The sequence below is a fragment of the Oncorhynchus keta genome, chromosome 1 (genome assembly GCF_023373465.1).
Source record: "Oncorhynchus keta strain PuntledgeMale-10-30-2019 chromosome 1, Oket_V2, whole genome shotgun sequence".
Classification (NCBI taxonomy): domain Eukaryota; kingdom Metazoa; phylum Chordata; class Actinopteri; order Salmoniformes; family Salmonidae; genus Oncorhynchus; species Oncorhynchus keta.
Genome location: NC_068421.1, coordinates 57951887 through 57968701, shown reverse-complemented (window position 1 = coordinate 57968701; position 16815 = coordinate 57951887). Strand labels below are relative to the sequence as shown.

Sequence of the window (16815 nt, the reverse complement as noted above, 5' to 3'; positions counted from 1 at the left end):
ACATGTCACGGCTAGGGGTTGTTCTTATACGCAACGCGGAGTGCCTGGATAAAGCCCTTAGCCGTGGTATATTGGCCAAATACCACAAACCCCCTGATGTGCCTTATTGCTATTAATATTCGGTTACCAACCTAATTAAAGCAGTAAAAAATACATGTTTTGTCATACCCATGGTATACGGTCTGATATACCATGGCTGTCAGCCAATCAGCATTCAGGGCTCGAACCACCCAGTTTATAATATCAGAGATATGACCTGCAATGTTGTTTAGTTTTGAAATTAGATGTGGAATGTGTTCAGTATGTTAGTGTGGCACTGTCGTCGGTTCGTGAACGTCCTCTGTTTGTATCCGGAGGCGTGTTCAATTGGATGAGGCTCGAAAAACATTGCAGATAGAAATTCATTGTGTAGCACAGACATAATTCTCTATTCCATATGACTAGAGAGCCATGGAGAACAACTCTAGTCAGCTCTATACATTGAGTTTCTACCTGCAGCGTTCCATAACGTTGCACCCCATTGAACAATGCCCTGGTGTCGTATGTCACAGCAAGGGCGGCCAGATGCGTCTCTCCCTTTGTGGCCCCTCCCCCGTACCTGTCAGAGGAATGGAATGGGACAGGTGAGAGCACGCTGCAGTCGGCTCATTTTGACTCCTCTCCTCAGTCTCACAAACAACACAGTGGGGCTTGGCAACTGTCAATGTAAGGACATGGAACAACTGCTGCTTCTGTTGTGATTAAGTTGCTGGAGTTTATTCATGTTATGGTTTGTTGATGGTAAATGGAGAATGTCTGTGCTTTGCGATTGGTTTTACATGTTGTAATAGGTTTGATGTTGTTTTTCAGAAACCAGAGATGGAAGAATTAATGATATGGGAGCAGCATACTATAACACTAAGCAAAGTAAGTGTATCTTTTGTTGTTTTGTCAGTCAGCATTTGATGATATACTTTGATGTGGACCTAAAACACAATAGCATGTAGTTAGACATACTCAAGGTGTACCGATAGAAATACTGAACCACTTCAATTGGAATGGACTTCAATACGATCAACTTCTGTGGCTAGCTGCAGAAAGTTTGAGTAACAAAGGCACGCCCTACTGCTCCCTGTAACTCTTGGTACAGGTCAGGTGACACACTTCAGTGCTGATGGAATGTGCTCTCCCTGCCTCTTTCCTACGTCCCTTGTTCTTTATCACCCTCTCTTTTTCTCTTGCTTTTTCCATCACTCGGACTCCCTGCTTTCTCCATCTCTCTCACCTGCTCTTTCTTTAATTTTTTTTATCTCTCTCCCTCTCTCTCGCTTATCACCCACCCTCCTCCTCTTGCTATGGCAGGATTCCAAGATGGGGTTTGGCTTTGCGATATCAGGGGGCAGAGACAAGCCGAACCCAGACTCAGGGGGCACAGCTGTGATGGTTTCAGATGTGGTGCGGAACGGACCCGCTATGGGACGGCTGTTGTAAGTGGCCTTCACCCTACAGCTATACCCTTCAGGCATACAGGCACATGCCTCTAAGGGTTTTACTTGAGGGTATATACAGTAAACTTACACACACAACCAAACACATCCAAACTTAAAATTGCATGTCTTTGATCCATAGGAGTGCTCGATTACCTTGTTTTACCTCTCGTTCCTCTCCAACAGCGTCAGAGATCAGATCGTCATGGTCAATGGAGTGTCCATGGACAATGTCTACTCTACCTTCACCATCCAGAACCTTAAGTCATGTGGCAAAACAGCCAACATAGTGAGTAGCCTTGTGTACTGTACTGTTAAGCATGGTTGGCTCTTCCATCTTCGTGTGATTTGTGAGCAACACCAACCCCAGCTTATTGCTGTGAGAACATAATTTCAGTTCACTTACCAGACAAAATATAGGTAATACAGGTCTCTCTCTCTCTCTCTCTCTCTCTCTCTCTCTCTCTCTCTCTCTCTCTCTCTCTCTCTCTCTCTCTCTCTCTCTCTCTCTCTCTCTCTCTCTCTCTCTCTCTCTCTCTCAGACAGTGAAGCGTCCTCGTAAGGTCCAGCTCCCAGCCAGCACCAGACCGTCGCGTGCCGCCTCCCACTCCAACCTACTGGATCAGGACCCCCCACGGAGGATCCGACGCTACTCTGATGGCTCCGACCAGGCCCGCAACCCTGACCACTACAGCGCTCGTAGCACTACCTCCGATCGCAACGGGGCCGCTCACGCCCTGCCACTTATGTCAGGGTACAAACGGCTGCCACACCAGGACTTCCTAGACAAGCCAATCAAAACCACCCTGCTGAAGAAGAAACTCACAGATGGTAAGGATGAATAACATCTGGGTTGTGTTCATAAGGCCACGCCGCAGCAAAAGGTTTCAAATTGTAATCACAGATCGGATGTGATTGTATAGACAAGTGAATTCAAGGCCTCCGTTACAACGATTTCATGTTGCCTTTCTCTTCCTGTTCCAGAGTATGGACTGAAGTTGGGAAGTCAAATCTTCATCAAACACATGACTGAGACGGGTCTGGCTGCCAAGGAGGGCACTCTGCAGGAGGGAGACCTCATTCTCAAGGTCTATATGATATTTCATCACAAAACATTGCATCTTTGCTTTGTACATAGATATGATTCTATACTGGGACCATAAACCAGACTGCTTTTGATGACAGATTTTCCTGCTGTTTTAATTATGTCTGTTTTCGTCAATGTCATTGTATGAAGCCAAAGGACGATTTCCGCATTCTGTGAACTTTGAAGTTTTCTACTTCCTGTCCAGATCAATGGGATGACAACAGAGAACCTGTCCCTGCTTGAGACCAAGCACCTGGTGGAGAAGTCCCGGGGGAAGCTGACCATGATGGTCCTGAGAGACGACCGCAAGTTCCTGGTCAGCATCCCTGAGGTGGATGACAGCGCCCCCAACAGCGAGGAGGACCGCCGTAGCCACAGCAGCTCTGAACTGGAGGGTGAGGGAGCAAGGGCAAAGGGGAAAGACAATAGGGACAGTAGTGTATGAGTGAGAGAATGTAGCATCAGCACCTCAGGATTGGAAGGAGGATGGTGGCAAGAGGGGGAAGGAGAAAAGGAGGAAAGTAGTAGATGAGAGATATGAATGTAGAGTCAGAAGCAGCTCCTGAAAAGCAAAGTAAACGTTGGTTCAGCTGCTCCAGTATGTGATTCCTCAGTGTTTTAACGGCTTTCCTCTGATCTCCTCAGACATTTCAGACCTGGATACAGACATCCCCACTCCTAGAAACAGAGTGTCACGCTCCGCCACTAGAGAACGACGCACACGCAGGTAACCTCACCTGAAACATGTTTATTTCAACTATTCTGATCTATCTTCTAGTATCTTCGTATTGAGACGTCTGCACTTGATCCAACATTTCCTAAAGTGACAAGTCTCCTTTTTACAGTTGAAGTCGGAAGTTTACATACACTTAGGTTGTAGTCATTAAAACTCGTTTTTCAACCACTCCACAAATGTCTTGTTAACAAACTATGGTTTTGGCAAGTCGGTTATACATCTACTTTGTGCATGACACAAGTAATTTTTCCATCAATTGTTTACAGACAGATTATTTCACTTATAACTCACTGTATCACAATTCCAGAAGTTTACATACACTAAGTTGACTGTACTTTTAAACAGCTTGGAAAATTCCAGAAAATGATGTCATGGCTTTAGAAGCTTCTGATAGGCTAATTGACTTCATTTGAGTCAATTGGAGGTGCCTCTTTGCTTGACATCATGGGACATCATGGGAAAATCAAAATAAATCAGCCACAAGTTTGGTTAATCCTTGGGAGAAATTTCCAAACGCCTGAAGGTACCACGTTCATCTGTACAAACAATAGTATGCAAGTATAAACACCATGGGACCATGCAGCCGTCATACTGCTCAGGAAGGAGATGCGTTCTGTCTCTTAGAGATGAACGTACTTTGGTGCGAAAAGTGCAAATCAATCCCAGAAAAGGGCAAAGGACCTTGTGAAGATGCTGGAGGAAACGGGGCCAAAAGTATCTATATCCACAGTAAAACGAGTCCTATATTGACATAACATGAAAGGTCGCTCAGCAAGGAAGAAGCCACTGCTCCAAAACCGCCATTAAAAAGCCAGACTACGGTTTACAACTGCATGGGGACAAAGATCGTACTTTTTGGAGAAATGTTCTCTGGTCTGATGAAACAAAAATAGAACTGTTTGGCCATAATGACCATTGTTATGTTTGGAGGAAAAAGGGCAAGGCTTGCAAGCCGAAGAACACCATCCCAACTGTGAAGCACGGGGTGGCAGCATCATGTTGTGAGGGTGCTTTGCTGCAGGAGGGACTGGTGCACTTCACAAAATAGATGTCATCATGAGGCAGGAAAATGATGTGGATATATTGAAGAAACATCTCAAGACATCAGTCAGAAAGTTAAAGCTTGGTCGCAAATGGGTCTTCCAAATGGACAATGACCCCAAACATACTTCCAAATTTGTGGCAAAATGGCTTTAGGACAACAAAGTCAAGGTATTGGAGTGGCCATCACAAAGCCCTGACCTCAATCAAAATGTGTTGGTAGAACTGAAAAAGTGTGTGAGCAAGGAGGCCTACAAACCTGACTCAGTTACACCAGCTCTGTCAGGTGGAATGGGCCAAAATTCACCCAACTTATTGTGGGAAGCTTGTGGAAGGCTACCCAAAACGTTTGACCCAAGTTCAACAATTTAAAGGCAATGCGACCAAATACTAATTGAGTATATGTAAACTTCTGACCCACTGGGAATGTGATGAAAGAAATAAAAGCTGAAATAAATAATTCGCCCTACTATTATTCTGACATTTCACATTCTTAAAATAAAGTGGTGACCCTAACTGACCTTATACAGGGAATCTTTACTATGATTTAAATGTTAGGAATTGTGAAAAACTGAGTTTAAATGTATTTGGTTAAGGTTTATGTAAACTTCTGACTGCAACTGTACGTATGATGAGGCTTTCTCTCTCGGTTCTGTTGCAGAAGAGCTGAGCAACCTCCTCTAGTAGCTAAGTCTCGTGAACAGTCCCCGGTGCGTTCGACACTGTCCCGGCCTGCTGCTAAAGCCTACCCCTCTCGCCGAGGTCAGTCCAGAGACAAGCGTCTCAACTCCTTCATAAACATTGGCCCATCCCACTCGTGTGTAATCTGTACCCTGTTCCGCTTAACCTGAACTGTGTGTTGTTTTTCTCCAGCCCCCTCAGAGTCCGAGTCTGACCGCAGTGCCTCACCCCCTCTTGTCAGGAAGGACAGCCCAGACATAGACGACAAATACAGGTGGGTTCAACCTCAAACCAGACACTGTTGTTTCGATGTTTTTAGATCTGTGTTTCATTGAGGTGTTTTTCTTTCTTGCTGTAGAACTCTTTCAGGGGTGTCCATGCTCCCCAACCCCAAAGCCTTACCTGCCGTCCTCGACTGGGCCACCCCACGTTCTTCCCGTCCCTCCTCCGCCTTGCGAACTCGTAAAGGTAAACACACAACATAGGCAATAGGGAAATCTCATCAAATGGCACATTCTCGATGAGTGGATCATGATGATAATAACATGGTCTCTCTCTCCTCCCGTTTCTCTCTCTGTGCAGTGGTGTCAGAGTCGGACTCGGACCGCAGTGCCTCGCCACCCCCTAGAAGAGGAGAGAGTTCCAGAGTCACAGAGGACCACTCCAGATACAGAGTGCTCCCTGACCTGCCCCACCCTGGGACACTGAGCGCCTCCCCCATCTCCATTCGTCAGGATCCCCCCCGACGGGTCTCCTCTCCTGTCAAAGCCCCACCTCCAGGTCAGTAACACTACACCCCTTGCCTCAACTTCCACATCAGGAATACCTTGACATAACATTATAAGTACATTCAAAGGAAGTAGAATTGGCCACATAATTGGAGCATTACCCTTGCTCTCTCCCCAGACTCTGAGACTGAGTCGGACAGCAGCTCAGGGCCCCCCCAGAGACAGGGCACCACCCACAGGCAGGACACCCGGAGCAGATACAGGTACAGATGAGGCCTAACACCTAACTTGTGCTAACTCAAATCAAATTATATTTGTCACATGCGCCGAATACAACAGGTGTAGTAGACCTTACCGTGAAATGCTTACTTACAAGCCCTTGAACAACAACTCAGTTTTCAGAAAAATAAGTGTTGAGTAAAAAAGAGCAGTTAAAGAGCAGCAGTAAAATAACAGTAGCGAAGCTATATACAGGGGGTACCGGTACAGAGTCAATGTGCGGGGGCACCAGTTAGTCGAGGTAATTGAGGTAATGTGTACACTACCGTTCAAAATTTTGGGGTCACTTAGAAATGTCCTTGTTTTTGAAAGAGAAGCTCATTTTTGGTCCATTAAAATAACATCAAATTGATCAGAAAAACAGTGTAGACATTGTTAATGTTGGAAATGACTATTGTAGTTGGAAATGGCATATTTTTTTTTTGAATTTAATTTAAATCTTTTTTTTTAAATGGAATATCTACATAGGCGTACAGAGGCCCATTATCAGCAACCATCACTCCTGTGTTCCAATGGTATGTTGTGTTAGCTAATCCAAGTTTATAAGGCTAATTGATCATTAGAAAACCCTTTTGCAATTATGTTAGCACAGCTGAAAACTGTTGTGCTGATTTAAAGAAGCAATAAAACGGGACTTTTTTAGACTAGTTAAGTATCTGGAGCGTCAGCATTTGTGGGTTTGATTACAGGCTCAAAATGGCCAGAAACAAATAACTTTCTTCTGAAACTCGTCAGTCTTTTCTTGTTCTGAGAAATTAAGGCTATTCCATGCGAGAAATTGCAAAGAAACTGAAGATCTCGTACAACGCTGTGTACTACTCCCTTGACAGAACAGCGCAAACGGGCTCTAACCTGAATAGAGGAGTGGGAGGCCCCGGTGCACAACTGAGCAAGAGGACAAGTACATTCGAGTGTCTGGTTTGAGAAACAGATGCCTCACAAGTCCTCAACTGGCAGCTTCATTAAATAGTACACACAAAACACCAGTCTCAACGTCAACAGTGAAGAGGCGACTCCGGGATGCTGGCCTTTCTCTGAGTTCTATTGTCTTCCTCCTCCCTCACTCTTCTATTCCAGAGCCACTCCTTTAGTAGCTGTGGAGCCCCAAGTGGAGCCCCCCAAATGGAAGGCTCCCAGTGTCACAATGAGCAAACATGCTAAAGGTGCGTTGTTTGCATATTGACAATTACTTACGTGTAACTTATGCCTATATTATTGCTCATGTTTGGTATGTTTATGATTTGTTTTTGTTTACCTACAGTACAAAACAAAAGTTTGGACACACCTATTTATTCAAGGGTTTTACTTTATTTTTACTATTATCTACATTGTAGAATAATAGTGAAGACATCAAAACTATGAAATAACGCATGGAATCCTGTAGTAACCAAAGAAAATGTTAAACAAATCAAAATATATTTCACATTTAAGATTCTTCAAAGTAGATACCCTTTGCCTTGATGACAGCTTTTCCCACTCTTGGCATTCTCTCAACCAACAGTCTTAAAGGAGTTCCCACATATTCTGAGCCCTTGTTGGCTGATTTTCCTTCACTCTGCGGTCCAACTCATCCCAAACCATCTCAAGTGGCGCAGCAGTCTACAGCACTGCATTTTAGTGCTAGAGGCGTCACTACAGACCCTGGTTCGATTCCAGGCTTTATCACAACCGGCCGTGATTGGGAGTCCCATAGGGCGGCGCACAATCGGCCCAGCATCGGGTTAGGGTTTGGTCAGGGCAGGCCGTCATTGTAAATAAGAATTTGTTCTTAACTGACTTGCCTAGTTAAATAAAAGGTTGGGTGATTGTAGAGGCCAGGTCATCTGATGCAGTACTCAATCACTCTTCCCCTTAGTCAAATAGTCCTTACACAGCCTGGAGGTGTGTTTTGGGTCATTGTCTTGTTGAAAAACAAATGATAGTGCAAACCAGATTGGATTGTGTATCGCTGCAGAATGCTGTGATAACCATGCTGGTTAAGTGTGCCTTGAATTCTAAATACATCACAGACAGTGTCACCAGCAAAGCACCATCACACCACCTCCTCCATGCTTCACGGTGGGAACCATACATGCAGAGATCATCCGTTCACCTACTCTGCGTCTCACAAAGACACAGCGGTTGCAACCAAAAATCTCAAATTTGGATTCATCAGACCAAAGGACAGATTACCAGCGGTCCGATGTCCATGTCTTGTGTTTCTTGGCCCAAGCAAGTCTCTTCTTATTATTGGTGTCCTTTTAATAGTGGGTTCTTTGCAGCTATTTGACCATGAAGGCCTGATTTCATGCAGTGTTCTCGGAATAGTTGATATTGAGATGTTTGTTATTTGAACTCTGAAGCATTTATTTTGGCTGCGATCTGAGGTGCAGTTAACTCTAATGAACTTATCCTCTGCAGCAGAGGTAACTCTGAGTCTTCCTTTCCTGTGGCGGTCCTCATAGCGCTTGATGGTTTTTGTGACTACACTTGAAGAAACTTTCAAAGTTCTTAATTTTTCGTATTGACTGACCTCCATGTCTTAAAGTAATGATGGACTGTTTCTCTTTGTTTATTTGAGCTGTTCTTGTCATAATATGGACTTGATCTTTTACCATATAGGGCTATCTTCTGTATACCACCCCTGTCTCATCACAACACAACTGATTGGCTCAAACGCATTAAGAATGAAAGAAATTCCACAAATGTGCTTTTAACATGGCACACCTGTTAATTGAAATGCATTCCAGGCGACTACCTCATGAAGCTGGTTAAGAGAATACCAAGAGTGTGCAAAGCTGTCATCAAGGCAACGGGTGGCTACTTTGATTCTATTTGTGTTATTTCATAGTTTTGATGTCTTCACTATTATTCTACAATGTAGAAAATAGTATAAAGAAAGAAAAACCCTTGAATGAGTAGGTGTGTCCAAACATTTGATCGGTACTGTATGTGTGTGTGTCTTGCCATGTCCACAGGGCGCTCAGGATCAGAGTCGGAGGCAAGTTATGCAACCGTACCTCGACGGGAATTTGCAGACAGTGGAGGCTCCAGTTCCCAGGGATCCAAGGACAGTTACAGGTAATGCTGACAGACGAACACACCACCCCGTTAACAGGAGAATGTGATGAAGCTGGCCAAGATAATACTGCGATGCGTAAACTTAGTTGAGGCCAAAATGGCAAGTTAAAGACGTTGGTACACATACATGTTGATTAAAAACTGTTTCAATAGCTGACTGCTTCAGAACATCATATGTTCGGAGGATAAATCCAGGATGCTAGACTGGTTGGTCTATTTGGACAAGGAACTGAATCAACATTGACACATTTAACATGCGTAGTTCTGCATGCTAAGAGCACACACTGTTTGAAGTCGGTCAATGTCACACTCTTGATAACCCCTTTCAGTCCAATTAGCTAGTATTTAACTACAGGATTTCTATAGTAGTTGACAAGATAAGGACATTGTATTGAGTATAATTGCGCTCTCCTCTCTCTCCCAGAGCCCTGCCTGAGATGCAGTCTTCTCCAGCTCCAGTAGTGAGACAGAACCCCCCTCAACGAGGCATGACCCCCTCCAGACCAGTCTCAGGTCAGTGTCCCTCCTATGAAAGATGGGCACTTTCTAGTAAGATGAAACTTGTGGTTGGAAGTCTGTATCCTCATCCTCTGTGTTTTTGCTCTCTTCAGATTCCTCTGAGTCAGACCGTGCACCTTCACCCCCTCGGAGGTCTGGGAGTACCGATGTGGAGAGCAACCACAGGTAAAACACCAGAAACCACTGCAGACAACCAGGTAAAGAACAGACAGTTTAATAAACCACCAGAAACAAAAGGAATGCACACCTCCAAGAAACATCCTCTGTGACAAGTCATGCCAATCTGATCACAAGTGTGTGTCTACACTTCCACCTTCTCTGACCTCTAACTCACTTATTGTGGACATGTCAGTGAATGGTATCTCTTCTCTTGTAGTATTCCACGCAGAGCCAATGGAACTGTCCGCCATGGGATATCAGTGAAGAGCAACCCTCCAGCCTACTGTAAGTACCAACTCTCTTGTATCAGCTCTCCAATGTCCTCTTTATAACGTATTAGTAACTCTGTGGATGGAAGGAAGGTCTTAACTGTTATTTCCATTTCAGCCAAGACCGAGGAACCCATCTACTCCTTACCCCCAGACTCCATCCCCACACCTAACTTGGGGTAAGTTGATTTATTTATACCCATACAGTATAGCCTTAGAAGGAATGTGAAATATAAAACATGTACAGCCCATTCACAATGCAGACCACCATAAGTGATGTATTTGTTCGGTTTTCTATAGTCTATTGAATATGACTGGACAATGCTCCTTTTAATAAATACTCCTTTTGATCTGTACTCCTTTTTATCTGTACTATCTTCTCTCAGATACAGCTCCGATCTGAACACAGTGTCGTTTGTGAAGGAGGGCAGCGTAGGCCTGAGGCTGGTGGGGGGTAATGACGTGGGCATCTTTGTTGGGGGTTCAGCCCAACAGTCCTGCCCATGAGCAAGGCATGAAGGAGGGGGACCAGATCATGCAGGTGAGACTCCGTGTTGCGGTCACCACCGGTACATGGTGTGCAGGCTTTTGTTCCTGCCCAGCACTAACACATCTTATTCGATTAAGATCTATATTAGTTCATTCAGTTTTTTTCTATGCCGTGCTGAAGCAAAAGCCTGTGCACACTAGCTCTCTGGGACAAGTGTTAGTGTAAGTCAGCACTTCAGTGGTCACTATCTACAGTACAAGTATATGCAACACATCTCTCACCCACTTATGGGCTATGGTCTTGTTCTAGGTAAATGGGGTGGACTTTGGTCATTTCAACCGTGAGGAAGCTGCTATGTTCCTGATCAACATTAAGAGAGGGGAGCCGGTGGACATCCGTACTCAGAACAAGATGGACAGTGAGTATAACGTCCTTAAAGGCGTAGGTGCAGGGGGGGAAGATTTGTGGTTGATTTCAGAGGACTTGCCCGTGTGATAATTACTATGTAATAACTCCACCCAGTAACAAATAAGGTACATACAAATTATTAAATGATTCCTAAATGATTCTTCCTCTCTTGTCAGTATACAAGAAGATACTGAAGTCCAACTTGGGGGACTCGTTCTATATCCGGACCCACTTTGACAACGAGTCAGAGGGCCACAACAGCCTAGCCTTCACCAGGGGAGAGGTGTTCAGGGTGGTGGACACCATGCACAGGGGCAAGCTGGGGAAGTGGCTGGCTATACGCATGGGCAACGACCTGCACGAGCTGGACAAGGGCACCATCCCCAACCAGGCCGGGTGAGTTGAGACTAGAATGAGTGAGTTATTGATTATATGATTGGTTGGATTTGGATGTTAAAAGATAAACGTTAAAAGATACATTAGGTTACAAAGGATGACATCTGATGGCAACGTATTTCCAATTTGTATACTTATGCTGCATTTACACAGTCAGCCCAATTCTTATATTTTACCCAATTATTGGCAAACGAGTGATCTGATTGGTCAAAAGAAAGAAAAGATCAGAATTGAGCTGCCTATGTAAATGCAGCCTCATACTGTCATTAGGGTAGCAGTAATTCTACAATCATTCTGTCTCTCACCCAGGGCTGAGACACTGGCCAGTATGGAGCAGGCTCAGAGGGCCAGTGGAGGAGGAGGGGATCGCCAGGTCTCAGGGCCCAGGGCAGAGTTCTGGAAACTACGGGGGCTTAGAGGGGCCAAGAAGAACGTCCGCCGGACCCGCGACGACCTGCTCCAACTCACTATCCAGGGCAAATTCCCAGCGTACGAGAGAGTTCTGCTCAGAGAAGGTTATATTACATAATAGTTCACATAATAGTCAAACACTTTTAAACAAGTTTGTGTACTAAACATTTTGTATTGTGAATCAACACATGTACGTGGACCCATGTTTATCTCCAGCAAATTTCAAACGGCCAATCGTCATCTTGGGTCCTCTGAATGATGTGGCCATGGAGAAGCTGGCCAGAGAGATGCCTGATGAATATGAGGTGGCAGAGATGGTTCCACGTAGTAGTGGAGCAGACAGCGCTTCTACGGTCATCAAGCTGGACACAGTCCGAAGGATTGCAGAGAAGGTGATGAAACAAACTGGGATGATGTGACTTGTTGTGGTGTGAGACAGATGTACAACTATATGCTTGTTTGAATCCAGGACCAGAATGGCGTACATGCATAAAGATGGCGACTCCCATGTACTTACCACAAATGCTTTATTTTAAGTTCGCCGTATTATACTGTACTCTCCATTCCTCTTTTTTTGTATCCGCATTAGAAGTTAACTCTAGACAAATCGAGAGAAACGAAACAAGTAGATTGTGCTGGTTTATTGGCACATTGAACCATGTCGCGCACCGTAGATTAAAAACTCTGTGGGTATTGCTAAAACAATTACGTAATATCTGAATTCCTCCATTTATGCACCTCGCAATTGAAGAACAATGCCTAACTGTATGTTTCTTCACGCCTCTGTGTCCAGAACAAGCACCCTCTGCTGGACATTACTCCTACTGCAGTGGAGCGTCTGAACTACATCCAATACCACCCCATGGTGCTGTTCCTGGACCCACACAGCAGGAAGGACGTCAAGGTCATGAGGCAGAGGATGTGCCCCAACTCCAACAAGAGCTCCAGACGCCTCTACGCACAGGCCCTCAAGATGAGGAGGCACTGCGGCCATCTGTTCGCAGGTAAACACACACACCTGTGTTATCAAAACACATACAGTTGAAGTCGGAAGTTTACATACACCTTAGCCAAATACATTTCAACTCAGTTTTTCACAATTCCTGACATTTAATCCTTGTAAACAAATCCTGATCTTAGGATCAACACTTTATTTTAAGAATGTGAAATGTCAGAATAGTAGAGAGAGTGATTGATATATTTCAGCTTTTATTTCTTTCATCACATTCCCAGTGGGTCAGAAGTTTACATACACTCAATTAGTATTTGGTAGCATTGCCTTTAAATTGTTTAACTTGGGTCAAATGTTTCGGGTAGCCTTCCACAAACTTCCCACAATAAGTTGGATGAATTTTGAGATGGTGTTCTTCGGCTTGCAAGCTTCCCCCTTTTTCCTCCAAACATAACGATGGTCATTATGGCCAAACAGTTATATTTTTGTTTCATCAGACCAGAGGACATTTCTCCATGTGCAGTTGCAAACCGTAGTCTGGCTTTTTCCTTGCTTCTTCCTTGCTGAGTGGCCATTCAGGTTATGTCGATATAGGACTTGTTTTACTGTGGATATAGATACTTCTGTACCTGTTTCCTCCAGCATCTTCACAAGGTGCTTTGCTGTTGTTCTGGGATTGATTTGCTTTTTTCACACCAAAGTACGTTCATCTCTAGGAGACAGAACGCGTCTCTTTCCTGAGCGGTATGACGGCTGCGTGGTCCCATGGTGTTTATACTTGCGTACTATTGTTTGTAGAGATGAATGTGGTACCTTCAGGCATTTGGAAATTGCTCCCAAGGATGAACCAGACTTGTGAAGGTCTACAATTTTTTTTCTGAGGTCTTGGCTGATTTATTTGGATTTTTCCCATGATATCAAGCAAAGAGGCACTGAGTTTGAAGGTAGGCCTTAAAATACATCCACAGGTACACCTCCAATTGACTCAGAATACTCTATCAGAAGCTTCTAAAGCCATGACATCATTTTCTGGAATTTTCCAAGCTTTTTACAAGCACAGTCAACTTGGTGTATGTAAACTTCTGACCTTCTTGAATCGTGATACAGTGAATTTTAAGTGAAATCATCTGTCTGTAAACAATTGTTGGAAAAATTACTTGTCATGCACAAAGTAGATGTCCTAACCGACTTGCCAAAACTATAGTTTGTTAACATGAAATGTGTGGAGTGGTTGAAAAACAAGTTTTAATGACTCCAACCTAAGTGTATGTAAACTTCCCACTTCAACTGTACATGTTGTTTTTGCTCTTAAGCAGTTTATCTGTTAAAAAAGGTCAAGTTGGTTTTATAGTTTTATTCATAACTATGTCCCATCATTCCCATATTTCCCAGCTCGTATTGCCCTGCAGCCCAGCTCTAATGTGTGGTATGAGACTCTGAAAGACAAGATCAGACACCAGCAGGCCAAACCTGTCTGGGTCTCAGAAGTCACGGTAAGACAGACAGATCCCAGCTCACAGTCAAACTGGGAATTTGCTCTCAATGAATTACCTGGCAGAATAAAGACTAAAGTAAATACATGTCTGTGTGTTTAGTTGGAGGGAGGCGGAGAGGAGGAGCTGGATGCGTTGGACCGGACTCACTCGGACTACCTGAGTGCTGCCAGTGACCTAGAGGACACGGATGGAGAGGCGTTTACAGACGGAGAGGTCTACACTGACAATGAGGACCTGGAGGAACCATTTGACTCCAGAAACCAGCCCCGGATATCCAGGCCCACCGCTCTGGCCCGCTCCTCAGAGCCTGCAGCCGAGTACCACAGCCCCGACCCATCCCCCGAGCCTCTGGGAGAGGTCCCACCCATGATGCATGTGCCTGAGCCCAGGTCGACCCGTCGTCCATCTGACAGCTCTCCTCACGATGTCGTCACTGATGACACCCCGTCCTATCATAGCTTTTCAGATTCGGACTTCAGCGCCATTGACCCGGCTGTTCCGACCACCCACTCGGATGAACACCCTGACTTCATAGCCCCTAACCCCAGAATCTTTGTCCCTGAGCCCCCGTCAGCCGAGCTGCTGCCAGAGAGCCCCCCATCCGTCACAATGTCAGTCATAGAGAAGAAACTCCAACAGGTACTGATGGGAATGTCTCAGTCCATCATATCACTAAACTCTTACAGATCTCCCATAAGCTCATAGTTTACTTCCAAAGGCTCAAATACTCTGTTAACTTATGTCTCCTGTGATTTTGACCCATGACTACGTTCCCTCTTTCAGACCCATATGGCAGAACCTCAGGAGAGGAAAGCTTCCCCATCATTCATTGTGTAAGTGAAGTAGGCCTTTATCTGATCATATTAATATGTGTGACGGTATTTGTTTAATTGGATAATCATCAAAATCCATGTCTATAAACCAACCTTAGCAACTCGAAAGTGAGAAACTACTTCTAGTCCAAAATGTTCTGTCCAAGTTGAGTAAGACTGACGAGACAGTAAATGATGTGTCTTTCTCTTCTATCTCCTCATAGGTTGGCTCACCACCAGGCTGTCCAGACGAGACGCACTCAGATCCGAGGCAGTGACAGCTCCGATGACAATGACGAGACTGAGGATTTCGAGTGGGGTCCAGCTACAGAACTTTAGATTAGAAAACACAGTTCCAGGACTACAAAACAAGAATGCTGGAGCACACCATTCCAGAACTACAACTCTAATGCACAAAGTTCCAGAACTGCAGAACTACAGTTGTAGCCCATACAGTTCCAGAGCACAGCCTTTGCCTCTTAAATGGGAGATGTGAAATGCTCTCAACTTCAGCCTTTGAGGATAACTTTTGGAGAGGTAGGTTGGAGGGCAACTGTCAGACCTGCCTTCAGACATGGGAATTCAGGCAATGGCTTCTGCAAACCAGGGCTCACACCTTTCTAAATGCCGAATTCCAAGAGTGGAAGTTAATTTTGATGGAAATTCTAATAAAAACCTCAGGGTTTGGTACTTGCAGTAAAGCAAACATTTTATTTGTATTGCATGTAACTTTCTAATGAATGCTATTTTTGATCAAAACTTTGGAGATTTTACCAACACGGGCAACTTTGTTGTCAAGGATGTCAATTGAACTAAAAGCTAGAATCCTTAATTGAAACAATAACAAAGCAGTCACATTGCCTCTGTTTTGGTAAAAAGCTGAGGGATGATGGACCTGGAGAAATGTAACAACTCTCACATTCAAAGCAGGCACTATGGACTGACCATCCATGATATCAGAATTATAGTTTTAACCCTGTTTTGAGGCTACACAGTGTTTGTTTACAAAAATGTGATGACAAGCTTAAATGTTGGGTTCTGATGGAGTACGACAGTTGAACTAAAGCTCATTAGGCGTTTATAAGTTATTCTTCAATAATCAATGCATATAGATAGCTACATCATTCATTTATAAGTCCAATTATGTAGCAACTAAGGATTCAAGCTTTCATGACAACCGCTTCAAAAACAGTTATGGACATTCACAGAACACTAAATATATCAAAGCTCCATTTTCTAAATTACGATTCATTTGTAAAGAGAACACATTTTGTTCATTAAATATTACAGATCTGGTGAAAAAATATCTGCTCTTGTCATTGTTTTTCATCATGTCTAGAACATAGTAGAAAATCCTCACCTCGTTCACCACCCATCACTCTTGTAATTTTAACACCACTGTGTTACCAAACATCTTGGTTGAATGATCCAACATGTTTCTGGATAGTGGAATAATGAAACACAGCTTAGCTGTGATTTATATAATGGCAGCCTGAGCTCATTAAATTCTTAAACCCCAAAAAATGAAATCCTCTTGTTTACTTTTTTTATTAACGCAACCCAATTAAAACGAGGGGTAACCATCTATAATCTTAAGTGCGAGGTGCTGAGGGTCATTGGGTGCGTTCCTCTCCTCAGACTTTACTGATGCCTGACAGATCTTACAGTGCCTGGATAGGTATTTTATTTATCAGCTTACCACATCATATGTTATAGCAATCTGGTATCCAACGGCACAGTCGATGCCGTGGCACGCAACCATTGGCTGATGAATGCAACGTTTAAGCAGGGGAACACAACCAGGTTGCCTTAAAGCCTCACGCAC

General features: G+C 44.1%; 1 protein-coding gene across 1 annotated transcript; it reads left to right on the top strand.

Annotated features, from left to right (window-relative positions):
- Nucleotides 1–849: 849 nt before the first annotated feature.
- LOC118389099 (tight junction protein ZO-3) lies at nt 850–16296 on the top strand. Its single transcript, XM_035778873.2, is given in 29 exon segments — nt 850–906; nt 1342–1466; nt 1653–1755; nt 2009–2297; nt 2451–2554; nt 2759–2948; nt 3199–3280; nt 4992–5092; nt 5204–5285; nt 5370–5479; nt 5594–5791; nt 5918–6002; nt 7096–7181; nt 8976–9078; nt 9503–9591; nt 9690–9762; nt 9974–10041; nt 10144–10204; nt 10412–10507; nt 10509–10566; nt 10825–10933; nt 11100–11319; nt 11629–11834; nt 11947–12122; nt 12524–12734; nt 14075–14175; nt 14278–14817; nt 14962–15011; nt 15215–16296. Coding segments are annotated over 29 exon segments (3879 nt in total). The 5' UTR covers nt 850–858; the 3' UTR covers nt 15330–16296.
- Nucleotides 16297–16815: the final 519 nt, after the last annotated feature.